Source organism: Temnothorax longispinosus, chromosome 6 (genome assembly GCF_030848805.1).
Source record: "Temnothorax longispinosus isolate EJ_2023e chromosome 6, Tlon_JGU_v1, whole genome shotgun sequence".
Classification (NCBI taxonomy): domain Eukaryota; kingdom Metazoa; phylum Arthropoda; class Insecta; order Hymenoptera; family Formicidae; genus Temnothorax; species Temnothorax longispinosus.
Window position 1 is genome coordinate 15352699 of NC_092363.1, and position 23954 is coordinate 15376652.

Below are 23954 nucleotides of genomic sequence, written 5' to 3' on the forward strand. Positions count from 1 at the left end.
ATATAAAACGATGATATTTCTTCAAAACGGTTTTTACAAACAGTGGAATTTAAATGTTAGCATATTGTATAAATCAAAATGGTAAAAGTAGTAAGTAGTAGTAGTAAAACAGTACAAATATACAGTAACAATAAGTGGTGAGTAGTAGAAACAGGCCTATGAAAGCTCAATCGGACACAAGTAGTACGAAGTCAGATCTCGAAAGCTCATGATAACAAGAAAGCTGCAAGCGCTTGGTAAGTTGTAAAGGGGTGCAAGCTCGCCGGTTGACTCGCGGTCGGTTAAAGGAAAACCAAAAGAACAGGGTTTGCTCCCTCCTGTTTTACCTTCGGCCAGATTATCGACTGTCGCTGGTCGTCGCTCGAGGGTGACGTGTTCGCTCCCTCGGCCCGCTACTAAAATAGTTTACTGTGGTTTGACTTTGGATTGACAGGTCGTGAAGAGAGAGGGGATCGCCATCAAGCTGACGAAGGCGATAACGTAATGCATAAAATAAGGGGGGAAAAGGATTGGGAAAGCTATCATAATTTTCTGTTTGTTAAAAGAAGAAGAATATAAAGCACAGAGACGTTACAGTCTTCGTTTCGCTAGATATTTAATATAAAATACAACCATCTTTTCTTTCACTATAAATAAAATGAAATAAAATAAAAAATTATGATCAAATCAGATAAGCATGTCCTGACGTCTATTACAAATTTAGCTATATATTTAGGTATAAGACAATTCCTTTAGCCGAGGTGGCTAAAGGCATAATTCTTGATTGAAATTCACGAGAGAGAGAAAGTTCGAAAGAACTATTTATACTTGCGCATAAGTTATTTATACTTTTATGAAACTTAATTAGGGTTGATTGGCTGTGCGAACATATTTACGTGCGCAGCTTAATGTTAGTTATTTTGGAATACACATCCTCCACAAAGAGGGTGCCTTCCTACGCGACCTAACTGTATTAAAAATAGACGCGCGGACTCTGGCAGGATCTGGCATCTCTCCCCGATCCTTTGTTGTCGTCTCTGTGCCTTAAAACTCGTTCTCGCGACTTATACTTCTTTTTCCCAACATTCAAGAACTGTCGTCTATGTATTATCGGACGACGTTAAGAACAGTCGGACGCTCTTAGACGGAGATGGTGACCCGAACGCTTTCGCATTGTTTCCGTGCTCTAGATAAACTTCATACTCTTGGCAAAGCTGCTACCAGATCACGTAGCAACTGTCGGATGCTTATTGCATTTCAAGTGGTGACCAACGGCAGTTACGATGAAGTCATGAAGACTGTCAAAAAGCGTCTTAAAACCGCTGGACATCTTTTTAGCTTCAAGCTTTGTTCAAATTCCGTTTATTTCCAACGTAAAATTTACTTTACTGAGAGAATAAAAGTCTATCAAGAACATACGGTAACGGAATATTGATACTCAAGTCATCTTTGACATACGTTAAGATAAATATTAAAGACACATTATTAAATATTAAAAATTGATCGTGGACACTCATAAGAAAGAATGTACTTAATTCTTTGTTAGAATAAAGAATAAATCGCCCTCTGCTCGGCAAAAAATATCTTTCCGCATAATTTTGTTTTCTCCGTAATCAACGCAAGTGGGAAAGACAAAGCAAGTGGAAGAGACATTTATCTATCAGTTTCTATCTGCAAACATGCAAGACCTCCCGCTCCTATGAGCTACATATATCGATGTACAGTTCGCGACGTTATAGAGTATAGAGTGCTCTTTGCTCGCGATGTATGGCATGGAAGGCCAGATGGTCACTATCTGTCAACATCCGCGGCATGAAACATCGCATGCAACGATATTATTATTATTCGCGTTACCACAAATTATTATTTAACCGCGATACATATAAATGGTCATGCATGTGGATCATATATTGCAATTATAAATGCGAATAAAACTTTTTCAACCAAACTACAATCACAACATTGAAATATTTCCCCGTTTTCTCAATTAGAGTCAAATAAAAATCTTTGCAGACGTTATGGACGGCGGAACGATAAAGTAAACGCTATTCAATCATATTAGCTTTCAAATAGAATAATTACGATATTTCTTTAACTTGTGTATAGCTAAGCTATTCGTTTCAATTGTTCACAAAATGATCGATGAAATCCAAAGGTTTCTATATCAGTTGTGACCTTTAGAAAAGTAAATGTTCCGCTAACTAGAATTGAAACGCAACGCAACTAGGGGAACGTACATATATATTGTCGGTCGTAAAACAAAACACCGCTCCACAGAAAGCGCTAATGCCAGATCAGGCAACTCGCGGGACACGAAGTATAGAACAAAAATGAATTGTACGCAGTGGAGGTTATCGTGTACTTACAAACGCTGCAGGTGAGACTGCGACAAGGTGCTCTCGCCGTTTCTGCTTTCACGGCTCGCTTCGAGATAGCATCCAGACTCGCCGCGTGAGAGACACTCCGCGAAGGGCCCTCCGCGACACCCCCCGAAGACGAGTTCCCGCCCTCCCAGATTCCCGACTTTTGCGAGACCTGAAAGCACAAAGCAATCACGTCGGTTGATTAATTTTTTCATATTTTTATAAATATTTATTAAGATAATTCCTAATAATAATTAGACAAGTATAATACATGATAATTGTAAATAACCAGCTATCCATTTCAGAAATGGATAGCTAGTTATTTACAATTTACGAAAGAATTTGCGACGTAATGTAAAATTAATTAATGCACGACTGCGCTTTCTTCCGCAATTTTTCTTACTGACATTTCAGCGAGAACGTAAAGTTTTTTCTTGCATCTAAAAAAAAAAAAAAAATTTTTCCACGTCGGCAATGCGGCAGCTCTAATCCTTAAAATTCAAGGAATCTCGCCGAGGCAACGTTTCAGGCACGTACGGCTGATCCTATTAGCTCGGTTCGATAGCACGACCGGCGTCTATTACGTCCAGCCGTCGGGCATGCTCGTGAAATTGAAACGGATAGAAGGGCTTGGTGGATAGGGAGGTGCGAGAGATAGTTTCGCTCTTACACACCGTGTGTACGAGAGCTCCAACATATGTTCGGATTGTATGGTAGCAGCTCATGCATGCGCTATTAACTCGTGTACGGTCGTGCGATAACCTTTGCCCGTTCTGCAGCTACCTACGTGTCAGTCGCGTATCGTGGCCGACGGCGAAACTTTGTCCCGGAATTTCGGGCTATCGCCGCCACGTGCATGCTAAACGCGCGTTTAGCGCTCGTTACAGACGTTACGTTTGGAAAACGCGATTAAAATGGGTGTTTCATCAAAACTCGACGGACGATTTCTCCGACGTCTCTTTTCTCTTTCCGACAGATATACTATTTATTTCGCAAGTGTCTACCTATATCATTGTCAATTGTTTCGTGCAGAGAGTAATGCGAAATCCCATCAGATAAAATATTTAATAACTATATTTCCTTTCTATTCTCTCTTCTCTTACAGTCTGTATTAATAGCCTGAAATTTTGTACTTGCTTTCCACGAATGATTGAGAACGTAGTAAATTTTTTCACACTCAGTTTGCGTGGAAAATTAAATAAGCTCTGTCTATTGCAGTCTTGCTCATACGTATGCATTACTAATGACGCTGCTTAATTACTGCCGGTTAACTGATCGCAATGTTGGCGGATCGCGTGCTCGCATAACGAATTGCTCACGCTGCTGGATGCACTTTTTCTACTTACATCGCTCACTCCCTCGGGACTCGCGATGGGAGCAGTGGTGCCGGGCTGTGGTATTATGCTCGGAGTAGTTGCCGACGTTGTTGCGCCACCATTGTTGTTGCTGCCGCCCGACGGCGGCGGTGGTAGACCCGGCGGGGGTGTGCCGGTCCTCCCAGGGCCCCAAGATTCCATCATTGTGGGCGAGCCACATGTTAACGGGCTAAACACATCACATAAGTTTGATTAATCAATCAAAGTTCGTTAGAGTTGCACATTGTGATCAATCATATTTACCGTACTATTTTAATTTTCAAATATTTATGATTTTTGGATTGGCTCAGAAATTATTTTATCCTGTAAAGCTACATAAAATGGTTAAAGGGACTGCTTCCTTTAAAGATTTACTACATAATAGTCGCACAAATTTAATCCCTTTTGAAAAGCATTAAAATTATATCAGAAGCCCTCATTAATAGTAAATTATGTTCGTGAATTTTGATACTCAATGGGACCTAAGTTATCCCTTTCTTCATGAAAGATTCAAGCAACAAAAGCGACTATACAGATAAACAATAGTTATTACGAGAAAATCCGCGATACAATATTTATTTCCGGAACGCAAACCCCTGGCACGAGTGATAAAAAAAAACCGAAACAGGTGCCTTCCATTAACCCGGCCAGGAAATTGTGGCTGGCAATGGCCGACCGTATCTAATAACTCTCCCTCCCCTTATGCGGGAAATGACGTTAATCCGGAAGATGGTTCGCGCGCGTAGTTCGAGCCCGTAAATGGCCACGTCGCGGGGCGGGGTGGCGAACGGCGCGGCGGAGAGAAATTTATTGTATAAATTCTAAGGCTATGGGGGTGGTCGATACCGCGATACGGAACAGAGGTCAGACCTCGCGAGTGAAGTGTGTCAGTGTTAGGTCAGACTTGCCAATCGATAAACAACCTCAGCCCGCGGCGCGACGCGTGCTTGTGCGTACGTGTGGGTATGCATTCGTGCGTGCGCGTGAGCGAATGCGTGCATGCGTCGCGTTAACTTACGACCCGCATTCGGTGGCGCAGTCCGCGTTGATCGCCGCTGGTGTTGTTTCGTTAAAACAATCATCATTTACCGTCATGTCTGTATGCGCGTTATAGCATCCACGGACAGACAGCCGCATCGTCCTTTGTATCGCTTTCAATTCGCAGTCGGTGCATTTGTAACGCGATTAGATTCGATCGGAAGGGAATTACGTAGGGGAACAAAAACGTACGGCAGTACGTTTGGTTAAGCGAATGTACAAACAGCCAATTATAGATACCGTGCGCCGCATAATGCAATGGCCTTCTATGCGGCGCGGCACCCGCTGAAGCCATTCGTGCGCGTCCACAACTAACAACTATTCAGTCGCTTCATTATACTAACTGTTTCTTCTATTGTTAGATATGTATAAATATAAATTTCAAGTATTACAGAGCTCATTATGACCTGTTAAACTTTCAAGTATCTAATTACAAAAACTTGATAACCCTTAGATAAAATTACGGCCGGTTCAAATGCAAACATTTGCGTAATAACGACTAGCTAGACACTCGCACGAAATTTGCATTAGAAATAACGACAGGACGTTGAATGACACAATTAGAAGTTGTAGAACGACGGGATGTCGCGTTCTCTTAACAGCTTCGCACTTGACGTGTTTATCCACGATGCGGTTTGCCCGCAGTTTTGCGAGACGTCGCGAGCGCGGCGTTTGATTACCGTCATTCGGATTTAATTAATTAATTCTGCGCTCAATGTGTTGAGAATATAACACGAGATTAGTCCGGCGCTCGATAAAATTGATTCCCGCCGTCTAACTGCTAATTGGACGTAAAAACTCGGGGAGGGTAACAAATACGGAAGAGTCGAGGAGAGAAGGTCATTTAATTTGCAGAAAAGTTTACGCGGTCGATAGGTCGCCAAAACGCCCGGCTGAATCTGCAAGAATCATATAATGGCGAGATGGCCACCGATCTTTTCAGGACTTCCGTACTGATAGTGTTAAGGACGAGAACGTGGATGATATCCGTTTGGAAAATGTCCAAACGGTGTTCGAAAGTGGGGAATCGTTGGCGGGGCACTCTCATAAGGCAACGAGCAACTCGTCGATACACAAAAAGAGACTCTCCTTTGTCCAACCCCCTTTCGCGAGCTCTTGTTCGAAAACGTTCGCCGTTTACCGCCCAGGCTCCGTTTACCCTCCAGGCCTCCGCGATTTGTATGCATGAGCGAAGTTGCAAAGCGAATGGGTCAAGTTCATCATTCAGTAAATGAAGATACGATATATTGCGTGACGATGAATACCTGTATCTCTATGATTTTGAGATTTCAAAGTTGCTGATTTTTCAGACAATCAGCTAAAACAACTTTTTATTTAAGGGATTAAAACAAGTAATCCTGAACCAATAGCAGTTATAAAAAAAATGTAAATTCATATGCATAACCTTTGGTTTCTACATAGCGTAGAAAAATCTGAGTTTAACTGTGGGCGTCAATTATTCAAGGTAGGCATAATGACATTTTCGAAGGATCAATCGTTAGCTTCTCAAAGACGAAATTATTAGCGGTGAACAAAATTGTGGGCCACGAAAACAATTGATTACCGCCAGTAAGATCGATGAATCTTGCACCGATATTTATCGCAGGTATTTCGCGTTCCGCGTGTCGCAAGGGGCTGAATTTTATCGCCGGATGCGATCAGCCGACTCGCGCGCGCGGTGGATTTATCGACGTTTACAGCATCGAGGTAACCCTGACATCGATTCCCGCGGCGGGTGTGTTGACAGAGTGATTTCGTAATACAAATAGATGCACGTAATAGTGCTGTTTCTTTCCTCGTATGTATATAAAATAAAGTTTAACTGTTTTCAGGTCGATCTTTGTTAAAAACGCGTATATAAAAGAATATCTGGCATTATCTTCTAACATGTATGTGCTGCATGTGTCTAAATTTCCCTGTTTTAAAATTACGTTTTCTGTAGCCCTATTCTGTAACTTTTAACGACAGTTTCGTTATCGTTATATTGTCATTGCGCATATTTTTTACTATATATAATATTTGTGCAACGCAAATATAACGATAACTGTCGTTAAGAATTACAGAATCAGCCCTCTGGTATTTCTTTATTTCTTTTTAAGAGATAAAGCCAACTGACAAATTAAATTCGATTCAAATTAATCGTAATTTCTTTCGTAATTTGATACACTCGGCAGCCAGACAAAGAAAACCATTTGTGCAATTTTCTCGGACAGAAAAATATCAGAATGCATTTATTCGTTCGCATGTCAATAATTTCCACGCCGCGCGCCGGTGTGTCGTTAGCGCGCCGCTGACATTTTCAGCGGAAACGACGCGTCTGCAGTGACGATAATTTGTTTTTGAACGAGATAACCGCGCAATTACCAAAGCTTGATACTCATCTATATATTCGATAAAACCACGTCGACATTATTCCAAATTATTGACCTTTCTCTGGTATATATTGTGATGAAAACGCAAATAGACTAATACTCTTTTTCTAGTTAAACTCCTTCAAGGCGATTGCTTGCTTGAAAGTAACTTCTATCGTCGCAGTCTTATACACATTTCGTATAAAGAAAAGAACTTTTCGATGTCAAGAAAATGCTAACATTTTTTTTATCAAAACGCCAAGTAAAATATATTTTCAGACAGAGCTTTGACGACGACCTGATTAATTTTTTATTTGATTGCAATACGAAAATTCCAATTAAATCGTAGTGCGTAAATATATCGCGTTATAACAAATCTATTAATTACATAGTTTTTTCATGTTTTCACCTTCTCATACTCGTGCACGCTATTGCTGAATGCGTACGAGAAATTGGAGCGGAAAATTATATTCGCATGTTTACTGTTTAAATCAGATTCATGATGATATAGTCAACCATCATGATTTGAAAATGATTTGAACGTTTCAGCGCGATGTTTGATAATTGCACGTGTACGCTGCTGTTAATCGAATTACGCAATATTTAAATTGCAATTGGAATTTCTAATTCTTCTTCCAAAGGTTCAACCTACATATCATTATGTTATCGTATCGTTTGATCAAACACTCGGTTTTTCCACGAATAGACCTTTTGTCACGAATTTATTTTGTTAAGATTAATTATAGTTGTTTAGCTTTTTCGTGTAATTATCTCATGATATCCCCGATTATAGTATTACAAATCGGTGTGACCTCAAAAGCAGTTATTTTTTACGATTTTCTTACGTTAATTAACTTTAAAGCGAACTTGCTTCATCCATGTAATCAACTAATGCGTATTCTCACGCGAAGGTCTCTGGGAGCGTGCATAACATCATATTTCGTCGTTAGATTAGTATATTTCACTCGGCCAAAAATCGTTGGCGACCTCTAATTTGGAGAAATCTTCGCGGTAATTCTACGGATATCTTAAATCTCAAGTTAGCATGCAATTTCCCTTTTGCGAATTCAGCTCTGCAATGTAATATATTATACTATACTAACTAGATTTGCGAGGAATGTGGCTATTTGCGCAACACATAAATTTGTCTTCGATTTAATAAAACGTTACATGAATGTAATTCAGCTACATAATAGTGACATGATTAAGTATAATAAGTAGTTAGATTAACTATCAGTTCTCTTGAAGAAATGTTTTAAATAACATTACATGATTGTTCAATTAATTTCAGAATGACGAATAGTTGGTATTATAAATGCGAGCTTTCACATAATATAATGGAACTAGAAAACGGAGATTTTATATAGCAATATTTCTTGTATTAAGAATGTGTGATGAAACAATGTGTTTAAACTGACAGGCGTACCTATTAAACTAATAAATAAGTGACAAATTATCACCATTCTTAACAATCCTACTAACTCTTGTGTTGGTTGCTGTCGCTTTTTACATTTCCCGTGGCGTTTCGACGAGTAAGGGTCATCGAAAAATCCCATTCTCATTCGGCATTCGTGCCCGAAATGACAGTGCTTTGCGCACGTCATGGCGGTTGCGTGCAAGCCACGGTTTACCCTGAAATACGCCTCGTCGCCTTGAAATTCACTGCTGAGGAGTGCGGTATTGCCCCTCTTCCGATTTTCGCACACATTCGCTATCTCGCTGGCGGCGAGACATACCTTACGAGTGAGTATATTTCTCACTGTCAACGTAATCCCGTAATGTTGTTTTAGGTCTGCTACGAGCGAGATAACTTTTCTGAATTACCATAAGAAAATTGCACAAAGTGGCAGTGGCCGTCAGTAGTTTCAGTAGTTAAAAAATGAATCATATAGTTGTATCGTCATCGACGTAAAGATTTAAATGAAATTTTCGAAGAAACTTGCTACCAATAAGAGCCAATGCGGACGATGAGGTTGTTATGCATCGACAAGTCACCTTCATGTTGACTCCGGAAACAACAGCTTTAGAACTATGCCGGACATTGTGCAATGTGCCCCGGATAGGATCGAGCTTAATGGCAACTGTAAATCACTCGTGGTGATCATACGCGACGCCTCGGAAAACAAGCGGAAGTGTAACCTCATAATCATCGCGGAAGATAGCAAAGCTGATACATTTGTCAACGTCATCGTCGAGCTTTGAAATCCTCATAGTCTCTTAGGATGTAACTTAAAAGTTCCAACTTCTTGCCCGAATATCTTCGATCGGCCAATTTTTGGTTGGTGTATTCTCTCGGACTGCACGATTACCTGCTAATTTCTCCGCCTACCTAAAGCGGAAAACTACGAAATAAATCTTAACACGGGTCGATAGAGCTGGGACCATTCTAAATCCCTTCTAGCCGCAAACTTTCCGGAACAAAATGACGCCTGAGTCGTAGGGAGGAGGATTATCCGGCTTGCTTTTACCCGGATGGGTGAAGGCTGAAATTAGCTTACTCCGACAAAGTTGGTATTATCAAACCACGCTTTATATTCATGCTTTGCGCGCCGGAAAACTGTGTCGCGCTATCAGCTTATAATTGCATTCCGAAAAGTGCCTCCTCGATACTTTCTCTCTCTTTAAACAGATTACATTTCTTAAAATAACCTTCGAATAACACGCGAAGTGGTTAATAACCGTGATTTTAAAGTTGAAATTTTGATATCTCTCTCTCGCGAGCTAGCATTATATCGTTTGCGAGATTAACGATTGACGAAGAGTACAACGGGTATCTTTGAACTATGTGTGTGTGAAACATCTATTTAAATTCTCTAAACTTCATTTGAATCTCGGGTTATAAGTAAATTAGAAAATTTGTCGAACTGGCTCATAGTAGCTTCGTGTACTACGTAACTACTCTCATTTATTCCCCTCGTTATATCATGGCGTTGCGTGCTAACGAGGATTGCTCTTAAAACGTGCATTGACCCAGTACGACCAGCCGCTATTTCCGGGTTGGTATCATCCACCTGAAGTAGATAAAGCGCCTTTCTCCATATCTACATTCCACGTGCCTTAACGTACTCCTTGAGTCACTTCATGGTCACGCACACTCTTTTATGTGAGATAAGATCTTCCAGCGCAAACAAACGCGTTCATTCATTCAATTCGCATGCTCGACTTCATTCATTAAGCATTCGTCTAATTTAATACAATATGATGTAACAGTAACAATGCTATTTTTCAAATATTATCTTTAATAAAAGATAGGAAAGTCAATGTATCTTTTTATAGTACTTGCTACTAATCCCTTCTCAAGGTAAATATACGCGGATTTTACTATGCTTGTCACAGCAATCAAAATTAATCCAGACTGGCCTTAGCGTGCGGTGAAAGTTATCTGTAGTCTATCATGGATAAAGAAAGCGACACGCACAGGGACTCGGGTGAACACACAAAGCTGCGGCCCAGGTACAAAAAACGGAAACTCGTTTCCATTCTGTTCCGCATGGCCATACAGTGATCGCAGAAACGGCTCTTCAAACTTTACGTCGCGGCACTGCGTGCTTGCGTGACTCGCCTTGAAATGCGCAGCGAGACTGAGGGGATATTCCTCTTTGTCACCGTCACCGTCGCTTTAATGGAGCTTTCGGATTATTCAGCAATGAAACGCCATGGTTTTATAATGCGAAAAAAAAAACAGAATTTCACCACACCGCTCGAAAGATTTTCTCACCGCAAACTTTTTGGAGAAGAAAACTTCTTCGTCGCAACGATCCGCCATTTGATTACGATTTTTCATACCGTTTCACATTACCGCGAGATCTCTCGTTGCATCCGATATGTTTGTTCTCTCAAACCGCTTGAATATAAAAGCGTGTCGTGCGAAATGCATTAACTCTCCCACGATTGGCTTTCTCTCTCAATAAATTTTCATACTCATTTATTTGCATTAGCGGTGACTAAGATCATTTACTTTGATGATGTGTAAAAACAACTGAAGAAGTCTTTTTTGCAATTTCTTCAATAGCTACTTTCATGCGATAGAAAGCTGATTTATTCATAAGATTAGAAAATAACTCAAATCAAATATAATTTGGAGTGTTTCCAACGTAGTGATATGCAAGGCGTTCGTTTTAATTTGCATTTAGCGTCGACCTTTGCGACATTACGTAATGGGAAAACGCACACTCTAATATCATAATATCATATCACATAAATCACAGCCAATCACGCGCTCCTAGCTTATTTCTTGTAATATTCTTGCGATAATAAAGGAAAAACGTAATTTAAATATGCATATTATCGCACTGATACTACAACATCGATGGGAAATTGCTCGGTTTCAGTTTATTTCGAATTTGTTATGCTCGCAGATCGCGATCGTGTACAAACTCGACAAGCTCGCATTTTCCATGGCATTTATCTTCGTTGCGCATTGTGTTCGCGACTCGATTAGGACTGACTTTTCGATTCTAACACGTCGTCGCGTGCAACGCTCGCTCGCGACGACGTGGCAGGCTCACCTTGAAGACAGGACCGCCCTGCACCCTGCACCCGACGCGACCCTGTCTCTCCGTTCGTTTCTGTCTGCCTCAAGGTCGCAAGCGCGATCGCATTATTCTCTGTCGTTTTTCGTGTTTCTCGGTCCTCAACGTGGTTCATACCGCGTCTAAGCCGCGTTGCGTGTCGTGCACGAGCTTGCAACCCTGAAGCCGAACTGCCACGATTGCCCTCCGAAGTTACTACCCCGTTGTTCTTAAATATATGTATCCCTGTGACAATCAAAAGTGCAAAGTCCGAATGTCGACACGCCACAAAATTTAATAATCTACAATATAAGGTATACAGTGGATCAGTGAGAGTTAATTCGTAAATATTAAGTAAAATAAATTTGGACAATCTCCAATTTGTTAAATAAAAAATTCTATTTGCGTATAAAAAAGTAGATATAATCATTTAAAAAATGTTCTGAAAAGTGACAAAACTGGATCTTGACCAAGAAAATGAACGCGAACAAATACGAAAAAAAAACTTGTTTCATTGAATACAAACAGCGTCACGAATTGTTTATTCGTGTTTGTTCGCAATCGTTTACTTGGTCTAGATCCGGTTTAACGAAGTAATGTTGATATAATATTTTAAACAGATTATAGCGGATGTTTCCAACATTCTTTATTAAAACTCGTGGAAACTGCGGCGAGAGAGCTCGGAGTAAATTTGATTTCTCTGCTAAATCGTACTCGCGGTGACTTATATTATTCATCAAAGGCAAGGAAAAAACTAAGCAAAGTTTCTTTACTAATTTGTAGTGAAACAAAGTATATATATATAGGTATCCAGTTTCGATCTATTTCGTTATATTTCTTCGCCTATATATAGTTATATTTTCAGGCACAAATCACATTTGTCTTCGAGCATAAACGGCTTTGAGGAAAGATGTGTCTGTCACCTCAGGTGTCTTTTATTGAAAATTTTCTGGCGAAAACATATTTTTCCGTCTTTTTACTACGGCAGAAGCTGCAATATATACGAAACTTTCAGCGAGCTAAATCCAGCAATGTGGAAAATTTCGTAGTTATCATTGGAAGACAAATGGAAGATGAAATTAAATTCCTCGGTCTTATCAAGCCAATACATATCGTGAGATCATGATATCTTTCCTATATCACGTAATTAATATACGCCAATACTGCCCTATATTCTTTTCTCTAAATCTAAAAATAGAGATGATAATAAACTATTTCGATCTCATTTTGATAAACGAGTGAGAAAAGAATAACGCGAATTTCTTCCTGTATCTTTTAAGCTTATTTTTTATATGTATTTATAAAAAGAATAATGAAGTTTTAAAATCAGATCTATAAATAATTAATCTATTAATAACTAGTTAAAGATGTAGAACAAGCAACGCCATGCGTATTAAAAGCAACTCGAGAAAATAGCACCGTTGGGATTTCCAAGATTTTTTATTCGTTGTATTCGTATTTAGAATTGTATGGTACAATCGCCATGGCCGAAATTGCTCCCGGCGAGGAATATATATCGATCGATCGGCCGCTCCCAGGACACGGAAATAAGCTCAGAAAAGCGCGGCATCATGCTTCGAGAATAAAAAGAATCCGCGAAGGTGGATTTATACAGAAATTTCGTTCTCTTAATGAGTGTTCCGACGCTCGTAAATTGGCGACAATGATCGATGCCAATTTTTTAATTGGAACTTCAACGAAGAGTAAGTCGAACAAGCGGAATCGATCACCGATGACAACGAGGACGATCGCTGTTTACCTATTCTTTCATCGCATTGCGTACGCTGTCGTCGTTTCCGCAACACCCGGTTGTTTACTCGAGCGTGTTCGCGATCGTAGATAGATTTCGCAGCGCGCTGGCCACCAGATACTGCACCGTGTGTTCGGGTGAACTCGAATCGGGAAATGCCAACGGGTGCAGCGCGATATCAATTTCGGATCTTTCGACACGAGATATTTTTCCAGAGGTACGGGATACGTATGTCTCTTTTTCGAACAAAACTTCCGTAAAACATGGCTTTGAAATGCGATATGACCCGGTTTTGGCGATAAATTAAAAATACGGTAAACGGTTTAAATATATAGCAACGTTTAATTCCTTAAGATAAATATATATAGAAATATATAGATAACATACATTCGCAAAAACACGGTTAATTACGTTCCCTTCTACTAATCACTAAAACAAAATAATTGCACTCTCAGGGTTAATTATACGCGACGCGTGGAGTTATTTCCTACAAACAATTAATTACTATCAGCTTGCGCAATTAATTAACTCTCGCAAGTGTAAATTTATTTTGTTTAAAATAAATTATCAACATACAATTGAGTATGTTGATAAGTAAATAAGGAGTAATGGAATGAGACACTCTCATCACTACCTGCCAGCTTGATTATCGTTACACGAATGATAACACAGCGCTCAGAAGTTTTTTTCGTGTACATTCGCAATGTGCACGTAACATAAAGAACAAAGCCACAAAATATTTAACGTACTATAAAATATCAACGCGCGTAATATAAATGTGTACATCGAATATTTTATCTTGCATTTTAAGTTAATTTCAATAACAAACTTGCGCTCATTAGCATTGCCTAAGATAACGAATAGTTTCGTTCAACTAATTCATTAAAAGATTAAAAAACTAATAATCTCAAGAATTAATTATTGAAACGTGAGAAACAAAATTCAGACTGTGTCCTAAGACAAACTTCCTCAATTGAATCGTGATTGCAAATATGATGTAACAAATATCAAATTGATTCTTAAGATCTACCTAAACCGTAACATGTCTTACATGTCTCAAGATTGATTTCAGCTGAGTTCTTCAGCAGAAACGCGGCTATAAATACGAACATAAAAAGCACATCGAACGGGAGAGACTCGATGCAGCCGACCGACGGCTCGATGGTTGTTTGTCGATCTTTCCGTCAATCTGACATTTCTCTATTATACATGGCTGTTTACTCAAGAGCGTTCGACAAAGTCCAGTTATAATCAAAAGCTGATCTTGTCCCGAAAATGTAATTTGGATAATACGAGTACCGCCAACAACACTCGAGTTGTGCTTTTTCTCTTTCCGAACAGTTAAAATAAATTTTGAAGCACTGTTTAAAGCGTCCGACTAAGAGAGAAGAAAAGAAGGTATGAGAAGTCTGGAGTATTCTGCGCATGAGGTAATTCGATAATCGAATTCGTTTAAGGACGCGAACGCTGGGAATACAAAGGACCAAAATACGAAGGAAGACTTAGACAGACTAGCGCTTGACGCCTCAATCTCGTTATAGTTCCAAACCGTGACTAAAGTTTTAAAATAATTGGCACCGAGTATGTAGGTTAGTCGTTGTTCGCAATGTTAATGTCTTTTCAGGTACTTTGCGCGGTAATCGATTGGGTAACGAGCGACCGAAAAGGCCATCCGTTGGCCCGCTGATTGCTCGAATCACCGCATCGTCGTCGCGATATCACTAACGTATCGCGATACAGCGCAATATCGTTAGCAAGGCGAGAGAGCGAGAGCTTCGCTTCGTTACTCTGATTGCCGTGTAGTGCTGTTTAATCAGATTCTGTATTCCCAGATGGTATACGTTCTGTAACACGGCTAGTTATTCCCTACACGCTGACAGACGGGAGTAATGTTACTTGAGACATTCTAACAGGGTAATCACGCATCTTAATTATAGCTTTTCCACTCATTACGGTAAATATGATTAATCGCTGAGATATAAGCGTATATCTTATCTAAAAAAAAAAATCCCCACTTATTTTTCTAACTATTAATTAGCTATATAGATATAAAAGAAATTTTTGCGAAGCAAATTCAAATTGTTTAAAAAATATCGTTAACGTACAATAAATAAGAGAAATTTTATTTTACTAGGATTGATTAAAAAATTGATATCTTGTAAATACTAGACAGTTTGAGAGGTAATTCTATCGTATTATAAAAATTAAAACGCGTTAAAGTTAAAGGCAACAAAGCCCGCGCTTCAAAACGTTCTTAGTATTGACAAAAGTGACTCACCAGTTCTCAGAAGCGTCCTCGTCGAGGATGGTCCCGTCAGCAAGTCGGTGAGGCAAATTAGACGTCGTGCGCGGTCGATTCCGGACCCTCGGCGGACCAACGACACCGGTTCTCGACAGCCCAGCACGGAAGGACGCCCTTGCCCTGTCGACTGCTCGAGTCAACGTCATTGAGTCTCATTAGTTATACTGTTAGTAGTTGGTGTTAGAGCGCGACGGCGTGTAAAGAGCGCAGCGCTTTTGCATAAATTACCGCCGCAAGACCCGGCAATTACGTATCTACGACGGTCGATACGCAATGGCCAGCTTTTTTATTATCTACATTCTCGACGCTTGGCTAATGTACGCAAAACCATGTAGGATAAGCATGCTGGACGTGTGGAATGCAAGTGTTGCATAATACCTGGCACGACAGGTCTCACAAAATAACATGCGCATATGCTTAAGCTTAATTAAACAATGTAAGCTCGCGTCAAACCCGCTAAACAATTCACGATAAAAGATATGTATTATTTGATACTGATCCATTATAATATTATTATTTTGTTTGTTTTTCAACTCAGTGCACGAGGTTTTCGTTTGTGTTGATTCCTCTACTTCTATTTCTTTCTTTGAAGAAATAATATAATTTTAAATTATATGGACACTTTAGAATTTTTTCATAATAACGATTATGTAATTTACATATTTAATATTGAACGATAATTGTCGTTTAATATCTCCTGAAATATTAATGACACGCGCGTCGTCAAAAGTTAACGATGGATTTAACTTGGTTGACTTCGCATCGTCGCGCTCGCCCCATCGAACTTGTCACTTGTCAAGGACTGGAAAATCCATTTGCCACACCGCTCGGCAAGGATACTTTACAAAGATAAGTCAGTCAACGTCGTACTTTTAATTCGCCGTCCGACATCGCGGTTCGCGATGTCTGGCACACAGATGACAGAATGTGCAATCCCCATTTCTGCTCTGCGCTGTTTGATTTCGAGCCAGCCGTGGCCGTTGAACTTTCGTTAAAATATTATGTCTGTCTTGGAACCTAACGTTCACTTGGAACCGAACGCCGCCAAAATTCGTCAGTCTCCAACCGAAAAATGACGCGTACATATCGATCGCGTTAAGTTTTACGAAGAATTGCTCGAAACAAGAAACGTGAATCATTTTTTATGTGTGTCTCTTCGTGTAGATTTAAAGTTCTTTAAAAATCTAACCCGAGGTATTAATTTTCCACGAGTATCGTTAATATTCATCATTTATTATTAATCGGGAAATGACGTGTCTGGCGCACGTTCTTTGCATCAAAGCGCGCTGAAAAAAACGCGATTATCGGCGAAAATGCGCGCGTTATTTGCTCGTTACATTTAATTTCAATATATGCAAATGCGCGCGATTAAAGCACCACGGTAAAATGGGACAAAGAAACTCTAATGTAATCATATATTCGTATTCGGATGCAGGCCGAGTGACAAAATTACAGCTGCGTTCGCTCATAGTCAGTGCAGTCGAAGAAAAATGAGTGATAAAGAGTGATAAAGAGAAGCTTGGGGGAAAGAACATCGACGATCAGATACGACGGCCACAATCTTCTCGAGTGTGCACTATATGCATTTATCGATTGTTATAAAACGGGAAGAACCCCGTTCTCCGCGAATGTCCGCCGGAATAATGTGTCATTAGGATGCGGATTGATTGGACCGTTTCCGAGTTGTTTGCCTACGTGATATCGACTTAAGCCAGTATCACTCGCTGACTCGATAATAAGAAGAAAATGGATGAAAACAAATATGGAATCACAAATTGAAAAAATGACAAATCAAAGTAAATTACCTAAAATAAAGATAAAATAAAGACTTCAAAAAGACTCAAAAATAAAGATAATTCCAGGCGAACAATTAATAACTTTATATAAGATTAAGGTTTAAAGGCTTATCTTAATTATGCAGACAAGGTATAGAGTTCCGAGATGTAATTATACTTGGTAATTATTTAATGATTATATATTAATTGCAATAATCGTGCACTAGACGACCGATTTGTTTAGATGATGGATTACTCCATCAAATATCCGTTATTGATTGCATTTTGATGAGGCTAAGGCTGAATATAGCCTAAGCTCCTTATAGAGAGACAATCTCAAACTTTGTATGAACTATTGATTGCGGATTATATCGGCTTTTCAGAATTCCTACGCATTCAGTTTTATTTATATCTTGAGTAAGTTGAAGTAGTAGCAAATATTTGTATGTGTATAGCAATGGCACGTTCCTTGTATCTTATATTCATAATTAATTATATTTAGAGCAGCTATACTCTCTATTTATTAAATATATTACGAATTAAAACGTATCAAAAAATTTTGTCATAATAAAATTTCTCGAATTTCTTTAAAATTATATTTCTCTCCATTCGTAATTATCTCCATGAATCATATGTGAATTATCGCAATTTGTTTGATGAGCAAACTTTTTTTTAATTGAAAAAAAAAACGCGTGATAATGTCTAAAATAAGAGTGTGAATAAAGAAGGAAATGTAATCGCGTTCATTGATACTTTCATGCGTGACACTCGTGAAAAAGGCATTTCCTCGAGCACGCTCTTAACGCTACGCGACTTTCCGCTACGATCGATTTCTGTTACAAGTCTCTAACCATCAGCTGAGCTGCTTAGGGGGCGGATTATCAACCAGGAGGTAAGATATATACCTATAGCTATTCGAGGGCATAACATTTATTATCGGGTCAGGGTTAACCGTTAGGCGCGCCACACACGTCCAGCGCTCTGCAGCGTCACTCTAAAAATAGTTTCGCGAGCACTCCAGATATAAAACGCGACCACGTGTCCCGTCCCTCGTACGCATATATGCATATGCGTATAATATGCGTACGCGTAAAAGCATATATGCGTATGTTCTCTAAATTCGTTCGGAAAAACGGCAAGCAGCTTATGCGAAACTTAGGCTGCGCCAGCGGATTGCATTAATAAATAAGTCGACATAAAAAAGTAGAAATTTCATCATGTAAAGATTTCAGTAGATATTATGCAGAACAGCAGCATTAAAAGCGCAAACTATTTTGTTTGTACTTTACGCTGCATTGACAAAGGCAAAGTCTAATTACAAAGACATGTCGCGTTCACATAAAAATATATACGTTAACACACATGGGAGTAAAGATAATCCACATGTTCTGACAGGAGACAAAAAAAATAAAAGGAAAGAAACATACATGTATATCATGCGCAGGAATGACAATAACGGCATATACGCGATGCAATTACGCACACGAAAGAACTCGCGTCCGAAATTCTGCAGGATTGTAACGCGGCTCATTATGCGGATACACCTGACCTGAATCTATGATCGTAATAATGATCGTCACAATGAGGAGTAGCCTACGTGTGCCACACCACGTCCCACTTGTGAACGAGGCGGCCCCGAATGTCAGCGCGACGATGTCTTATAACGGACGGTGCAGCAGGAAATAATGATAGCCGCGTTTAAAAGCCGCAAGAAGTTATATGTGTGGGAAGCACGAAATGTCTTGGCAGGATATCGTGTGTAAACGTTAGGCCGGAGAGATACCGTTTGAGCTGCACAATAAGTACAATCGGGATTTTTGGAATCGATCTAATCGAGACACAAGCCACATGCTGTAACGGCAGCTGATTTAAAAACATTTTTCCGCTCGAGACAGTTTCGTTCAACTTTTAAAATTTTCCCCAAAATCTAACATGTGTATACTTTCTTTCTTTGGTTATTCTTGAGTATATCTCTACCATATATTATTTATTAACAGCGATTGAGTGCAGCGGAACTTTCGTGAAATTTTGAACGTGCTATCGAATTTCGAAGTCCACTCGCGCGGATTTTACGGTAAACTCTCGTGCGAAAATCTGAGTACGCGCGTGCACCGAGACGAGTCGAAGTAGAACGAATAAAATTGGAACATACAGCGTGTCGCGAGTCTGTTGTTGGCCTGAGTCGGCGGCGGGATCGCGGGCTGCGGTGGCGGCTGTGAGCTCAGATCCTCGAAGTTTATGATTTGCAGGCAAATGTCGTCCACCTCGCTCCTTATTAGCGCTATCACCTCGCTGCAGAGGAACTTGGTTCCTAAAACAGGAAATTAGCAAGTCAGATATCCGTATCCGACGCGCGTCCTTTGAGTTCTCATCATAAATGTATATATACGAGCGATCCGTCGTACAAAGCTTAATTTACTTGTAAAGTAACCCGCGAATACAAGGTTTTCAGCTAATTTAAAGACCTTTAATACTCACAAACCTTGAAAATCTTAAAAATATGAGGATCGACATGTTCAAGCGATAGTATTTTAAATAAATAAATTTTTAATATACATATTCGCCTAACATAAACTGACGTATAAGCATCTTACTTAGATTAGACTTATTTCTTAGATCTTTCAATTAGATTCATTTAAATTTTAAGTATTGAAGTGCTATACACGCAAGTTCCATCTGCACTCGATAACTCAAGCTCCCGACGGCACGTCGAAATCACGTTGATAGGCACTTTGATGCGTGTCAAGGACCATCACGATGCAGCCGTAAAATTTGGAAATATTGAGCAGTGAATCAGAAGTAGAGACCGCCGGGGAAATTCATGCCGGAACACGTACAAAGCCCCGCAACCTATTCGCGCGGCGTGCGACTCTGTGCGACGCAATAAATATTCCAGATTGACGTTTACTGGATGTCTTTTAGACACCGACGTGCAAACCGCGCATCGCCGACAATATTTCATTTACGAATAGGCGCGCGAGAAGACAAAAGAGCCGATAGTAAAATTTCGAAACTTGCCATAAAAGTCTCTGGATCGCGCCCAAATAGTTGTCCCGCCCTAGCAACGCTAATATCCTCGTAAAGCCTAGATTGTTGCTACAGTGACATAAAAGTGTTAAGTTGCCCGATATAAGCCCGCTATAACAACTTCGTTGCATCAGATCGCGCCAATGTGGATGTAACGCGGAGTTTATCGCGGCCTGCTTATGTTGCAAATACTGCTTGCGGCAGTCTCGTAAAAAAAAGGGGGAAAAAATGGTATATTTTATCTTTGACATTAGCCACATGAGGAATATAAACACGCGATACAGACTTCCTACAAGCGTCAACTCGGTTTCCTGCTGTGTAATTAAATCAAAAAATTATCACGAAGGTTGGAATTTTTCCATTTTCCGTCAGCGTTTCCAGCACGAGGCAGGCTCGCTCACCTTGGCTAATTGTAAAAGTCAACGTGGCCGTGACAATCGTTAAGAATCAGACAGATAAGATATCAGAAAAATGTAAGCTTTTCTTAGGAGTACAGTTTCAGTTAAAGAAGTCGGCAGCCTTAGTGCGGTAGAAAAATAATTTCACACATAAAACGCTAACGAGATTTATTCAAAGTAAGTAGTTCGCAAACTAATTAACGACAACGTGTCGGGGCACCTTGAACGAGATTCGGAGGGCATCGACGAAAGAAAAGTATGTCCCGTGCGAAAATGCGCTCAGCCAGAAACCGAGCCAAGATTGCCACCTGGACATTCCATAATGAACATCATTCCACGTGCAGCATCAACATCTCTGATAAGATCCACATGTCCTATCGGATTACACAAGACGTCGGTTTGACTTTGTGGTACCACAATAGAACGCATATTTTTCGTCGTGATCAAACGATCGTTTCTCGATCGATGTCACGGCCAAGGCTGATGCGCTAACATATTTTTACTCTTTGCATACCATTATATTTTGCCTAAGTAACGTGAGAAGAATTAAAATTACTTTCGCAGAATGACGAAAGAATCATGTAATTAATAAAACACAATTATTTTTCGCAAGAACACATCTTTACTCCCATACTTCTATAATCCAATCCGGATCTCTCTAATTAAATTAGCTAAGACATTCCCCGTTTTCTCGCAAGCCTCAGTCGTGCCGTTAATTTCGCAGTTCGCGCCTTACTTTATTAACGCTTAAAACAGCCAATACGTGTGGTTTCTTCAGCAACGTCACGATAAGCTGTTCTATCGATCTGCTGGTGTTTCTTTCTTGCTCTCGGTTTCTCTTTGTCTCTGTCTGGGTAGAATCACGCACGTCACCACTGGTCACGCATAGTTGGTTTTTCAAGTCCGGTTGAAATGCAAGCGAATCGTTTCCGAATGCGCGCGACTCGTGAATTCCAAGCACGAAGCAAGAAGAAGCACGTGCTACTCCCATATATCTCTTCCGGGGATAATGATTTTATATCCTTAGAAAGGAAAATGCAATCACATGAAGTTTACAAATAAGTTATAAAACTAGATTAAGCCATTTCTTTCTCTTTATGTCATTCTCTCCGTAATATAATGTTAAAATAAAAATTTGTATTTTCTTTGTTCTATTGTTATTTGTCCTTGCTTTCTAATGGTATTTGTAGATTCTGTTTCATTAAAAAGAAGTGATATCAACAAAGACCTTGCGCATTCGAATAGAAGACACAAAGCTAATTAACAGAGGATTACACCTGCCGTTTGTTGTATTGTTATTTCATGTTTGTTAACATAGAAATAATGAAGGCGTACCGTTTCGACAACGTTTCAATGTACTGTGTTTTTATTTCGTCCACGAACAATACTAAAAAAGCGGCTTTATCTTTATGTGAACGACCGGGGGCTCTGAATAATTCAATTTTCGTGGAAAAAAAAGGAAAGTTATCGGATTTACATCGTTATGTCGCTAAGGGGGCGTTTCCTAACGCCATTTTGCTTTAAGTTTAGTTTTGGATATTGTTACTCGAAAGTTTTTGTCGCTGAAGATCACTCCTGCGCGGATTAAGTTTTTCTAGTTAGAAGAAAATGCGGGAGTAGAATAAGAGTTGATGTGCTGGAAAGTGTGAAGTTTTTCAGCCGAATGATACCACCGAAAAGGTTAAATGATATCACTGGGAACAGCGTTTCCCACTTCAGCGCGTCTGATAAGGCCAAAAACGGATGTTCTATCTCCGTGTGGTTCCGGCCCGAATGGTCACTACGGCGAGCATCAAAGATCCAAAAGTGCAAAAAGAGAAAAAAGAACAAAAGAAACGCTATAAGCACACCGGAGATACTGCAGCAGTTCATTTTATAGGGACGGTATTTTGAAAACACGCGCGCCCATAAAACCGGCAGTAAAAGCGGCCGTTTTATTGCGGGCACACGTCCCCTATGCGGAGTAAATTTTGGTAAAACAGAGCGCGTGAATTTTTCTATACAATTACTTCTAGCTGCTAATCCAGACACAGAAAAATTTCATGCTCCCAGAGAACTCATTGAAGTTTCTCTGAGACTATTAGAATAATTCTCACGACGTAAAAAAAATGATAAGAGAAAATTTGTTACTAATTTGGATATCTTTATATAAAAATTATAAATATAATAATAAATAAATTTGCAGAGGTATATGATAAATTTTAAATATCTTCGAAGATGTAATTACGTTTATAAAAGTTTAGATATATAAGATTGCGTATTATAACACTCTAATAATAAGACACACTCTAAAGATGTATCCGCTTAAACATGAAATATGCATTATCGGTCACTATCGTAAATTCGACAGGATTAATATATGGCACGACATAATTCTCGGGACGATCATAAAAGCCATCCGTAGCAAATTGCCATTGACGGATTAATGTGTGTTCCGGCACGACGTAACATGTCGATACGTGAGCGGAAATTACGGACGGCTGTATAATAATTGTTTGCAAAATAGCGAGCATATCACAAAGTTCAATTACGCATCGATCCCCCTCATTTATGAAAACAGCTCTCACAGCTTTCCTTCTCGCGTTAATAAAACATTCAAGACAAACGGTGATTTAAATATTGAGAAACAGAGAATGCGTTTTTACAGTTCATAAAATTTTCTTCGATCTGATTGGAACGATTTTATTATATATTGTCGGAACTTACAAAGATCTCAACTTATATATAGAGATACTGCATAAAGTTTTAGCGGAAATCTAAAGTTTTATCTCGAATCGATATAAATGTGCGAGAAGTGCGAGAGAAGCAGTCGGTGGAAGGACAACGAAAAGCGAGAGAACAAAGACGCGGACGTAGCGTGGATTTTGAGGGAATTTTCGTCGAGATACGCGAGGCAACCCACGGAGAGAATGAAGAAAGGTAGTTTCTCGTTGTCGGATAAGAGTCCGGGGGTGCAATTTCTGAGACCGCGTGCGTCGCAGTCGTGGGATGATAAACATCGAAGAACACTCGCTTTGTTCCGTTCGAGTAATCGCGTCTCGTTAAGCCCTTGTGGTACAACTTTCAGGCCTAAAAGAAGAATCCGCCGTGGAATCGCCGACGACA

At 39.7% G+C, this 23954-nt stretch overlaps 1 protein-coding gene across 11 annotated transcripts in view; it reads right to left on the minus strand.

Annotated features, from left to right (window-relative positions):
- Sei (potassium voltage-gated channel seizure) overlaps positions 1-23954 on the minus strand; it is a 96183-nt gene that overhangs the window by 46831 nt on the left and 25398 nt on the right. For 8 of the 11 annotated variants that reach the window (XM_071781130.1, XM_071781129.1, XM_071781127.1 and 5 more), the window contains exons 3-7: positions 19577-19735; positions 15626-15776; positions 3689-3887; positions 2346-2514; positions 327-395 (exon numbers count right to left, since the gene is read on the minus strand). In XM_071781130.1, coding sequence (XP_071637231.1) covers positions 327-395; positions 2346-2514; positions 3689-3887; positions 15626-15776; positions 19577-19735 — 747 coding nt within the window. The remainder of the gene's footprint in view (positions 1-326; positions 396-2345; positions 2515-3688; positions 3888-15625; positions 15777-19576; positions 19736-23954) is intronic. The other 3 variants (XM_071781126.1, XM_071781135.1, XM_071781131.1) reach the window with 3 other exon arrangements.